This window comes from Triticum dicoccoides, chromosome 5B (genome assembly GCF_002162155.2).
Source record: "Triticum dicoccoides isolate Atlit2015 ecotype Zavitan chromosome 5B, WEW_v2.0, whole genome shotgun sequence".
Lineage (NCBI taxonomy): Eukaryota > Viridiplantae > Streptophyta > Magnoliopsida > Poales > Poaceae > Triticum > Triticum dicoccoides.
The window spans coordinates 268,781,458-268,784,075 of NC_041389.1; the positions used below are offsets into that span (position 1 = coordinate 268,781,458).

Genomic DNA, 2,618 nt, shown 5'->3' on the forward strand with positions numbered 1-2,618 from the left:
ATTTAGAAATGAAGGAATTACCAGGATGCTCTTGATCTTCTAATATCTAAAGTGCGGGCCTCGGTGTCTTCCTTATCCAGACAGGAGCATGTTGCGTTGTTGCTTTTGCATCTCCTTTCATTACTTGCTGGCTATGTCGCTGTTCATCTCTCCGCCCTGCGTGCCGTGTGTTGGCCTGGGTGCCATGTATCTCTCTATCTAAAAATTTGGGCGGGTCCTTGTCTGGGACAACGTTGTGTTTGTTGGTCTGGTTGGATGGTTGTTTCGGAACACTGCCTGGTGGCTTTATTCATAAAGTCCGGCGCATGCCTTTTCTCTAAAAAGGTTGCTTTGCGGTAGTGTTTGCCTTTGGTGGTGTGGTGTTGATGCTACACTCGTTCACATCAAGTGGTAGCTTTCTTAACCAAATTTATGCCTTCTATATAAAGCTAAGGTACACCTAGGTGTACTCTAAAAAAAAGTTGATGGGTGCTTGCCTCTAAGGTAGAATCATAGTTTTAAATAGCGCGCTAAGCATCTTAGCGGCGGACCTCTTCTAAATGCTATAGCGTAGCGCGCTATTTAAAATGTTTATTCATTTGTTTGGACCAAAGTCTCTTAGCGCAAGACCTTTTGTAAACTCTATAGCGTGCTATAGCGGAGCTATAGCGGGCTATTTAAAAATGGGGTAGAATTATAGGCTTAAAACAAATGCCAATCAGTTACATTTCCTGTAAGTATAATTGTAAGCATGCAATTGAACTTGAACTAACTCAGTAGTTCGGACATCCTACGGCTGAAAAATTTATATGAACTAGCACAAATAATGAACTCTTTCAATCCATGTGTTGCCTTTGCTTTTGGAGGGTCCAATCCATGTGTATGATACTCATGCGAGGGGAGGCTTCAGTTCTTGCGCGCATTTGCCTCCTTCTCCGGCGTCAGAAGTCGCGCACCGGCCTCGGCATCCTGCTTCCTCTCGGCCTCCTTTGCCTTTAGCGCCTGCAACTTGGCGTGGTTGTAGTAGGCGACGCCAAGGAAGGCAATGGCGTAGCCGGCGAGGTTCACCGGTGTCACGGTGTCCTGGATGACCGACCATGAGAAGGCGATGAGCAGCCAGTCCTTGACCACCCCTGCCACGTTCATGGTCAGCGCCGACGTCTTCCCCACCAGCAGGAACACCGCCAGGTTCAGCGCGAAGGCGCACAGCGAATTGGTCCCGAAAACGAACACGTCTGGCCGGACGATCCCGGCCGCGGCCGCCGCCTGCAGCCTCGGCAGCTCGACGAACGTCCACGGCACGGTGAGGAAGAGAAGGCAGCAGGGGGCGATGTAGTAGAGCGAGGTGATGGGGTTGAGCTTGATGCCCCTGGAGGTGAGCAGTATCTGGATGAGCACGAGGCGCGTGGCCTCGGCGGCGACGGCGGCGAGCTGGAGCGTGACGCCGAAGACGTCGAAGCGCGCCTCCCCGAAGGCCGCCACGGCGACCCCCGCGGAGATGCCGAGCATGTTGAGCATGGAGGCCCTGCGGAAGGTCTCGGTGCGGAAGGCGATGGCGAGGGAGTAGACGGCGACGGGCATGAGCGCCTTGAGCATCTGGATGAAGGAGACGGAGAGGTAGATGTAGGCGGAGTTGGAGAACCAGAGGGAGAGCGCGTAGAGCGCGCCGATGGGGACGACGGTGGCGACGTAGAGCGAGGGCGTCATGGGCGGGTCGGCGGGGAGGTCGACGAAGCGGAAGACGCGGACGAGCGCGGCGGCGAGGGAGGCGCAGAAGGCCATGTGGATCATGGTGAGCGAGATGGGGAAGGGCCAGTCGTACATCTTGGGGTCGAGGATGTACTTGTTGTACACGATCACCGTGAAGCTGAGGCTGATCCACACGGCCACGTACGCGTAGGACAGCAGCACGGACCTCAGCACTGAGGTCGGCTGCGCCACGACCGCCGTCGAGGACTCGACGTCCATGGCGGCCGCGGAGGGCTTGGTGCTGCCATCGCCGCCGGCGACGCCCATTGGGGCGACTAGGGTATGGAAGCGCGCGGTGGTTGCTACTGGTGGTGAAGCTTCCCGGCCGCGCGGTGAGCTTTGGTGTTGACTAGGAGACGCGCGGTTCGACGTTTATTTAACAACATTGGCACAGGTTTCAGCAGCTTGCCGAATCATGGAACCTTTACGTGCGGTGCGTCTCACTTGTACTATTATCAATCTGTACTTCTGTAGTACTAGTAGAATCCAAGGAAGGGGTGGTGGTAGCAATTGAAACTGAAAATATTACCAAGGTCAGCTCTCAGAACGTAGGATCCAAGGAAGTACAAATGTGGAGTCAAATGCACACTTGCACCACTAGTGTATGCATACACTCGCAAATCTCGATAAGAAAATCGCTTTACACGCTTGATGCCCGGTGCCCCGGACGATCGCGTTGACTCCATCAAAGCCACTCGATGAAAACATTCTCAATCAACGCCCGCTGAATGGGCTGGAGCGTAGGCCTCTTTCCCTGGCCGAGTTTCGACTTGTTCGGATGTCTTTGGTTGTGCACATCGTTTTTAGGCACTTTACATATTTGTCCCACTGTGACCTGCCTGGTTAAGCATATGTAAAGAACCATCGTCTGTATGTTGATTGGTTGTGTG

General features: G+C 53.9%; 1 protein-coding gene across 1 annotated transcript; it reads right to left on the bottom strand.

The window, feature by feature from the left end:
• Window positions 1-646: 646 nt before the first annotated feature.
• On the bottom strand, window positions 647-2,080 carry LOC119308352 (probable sugar phosphate/phosphate translocator At4g32390). Its single transcript, XM_037584469.1, has one exon. It carries the CDS (start codon window positions 1,993-1,995, stop codon window positions 886-888), a length of 1,110 nt encoding a protein of 369 aa, XP_037440366.1. The 5' UTR covers window positions 1,996-2,080; the 3' UTR covers window positions 647-885.
• Between the last annotated feature and the right edge of the window lie 538 nt (window positions 2,081-2,618).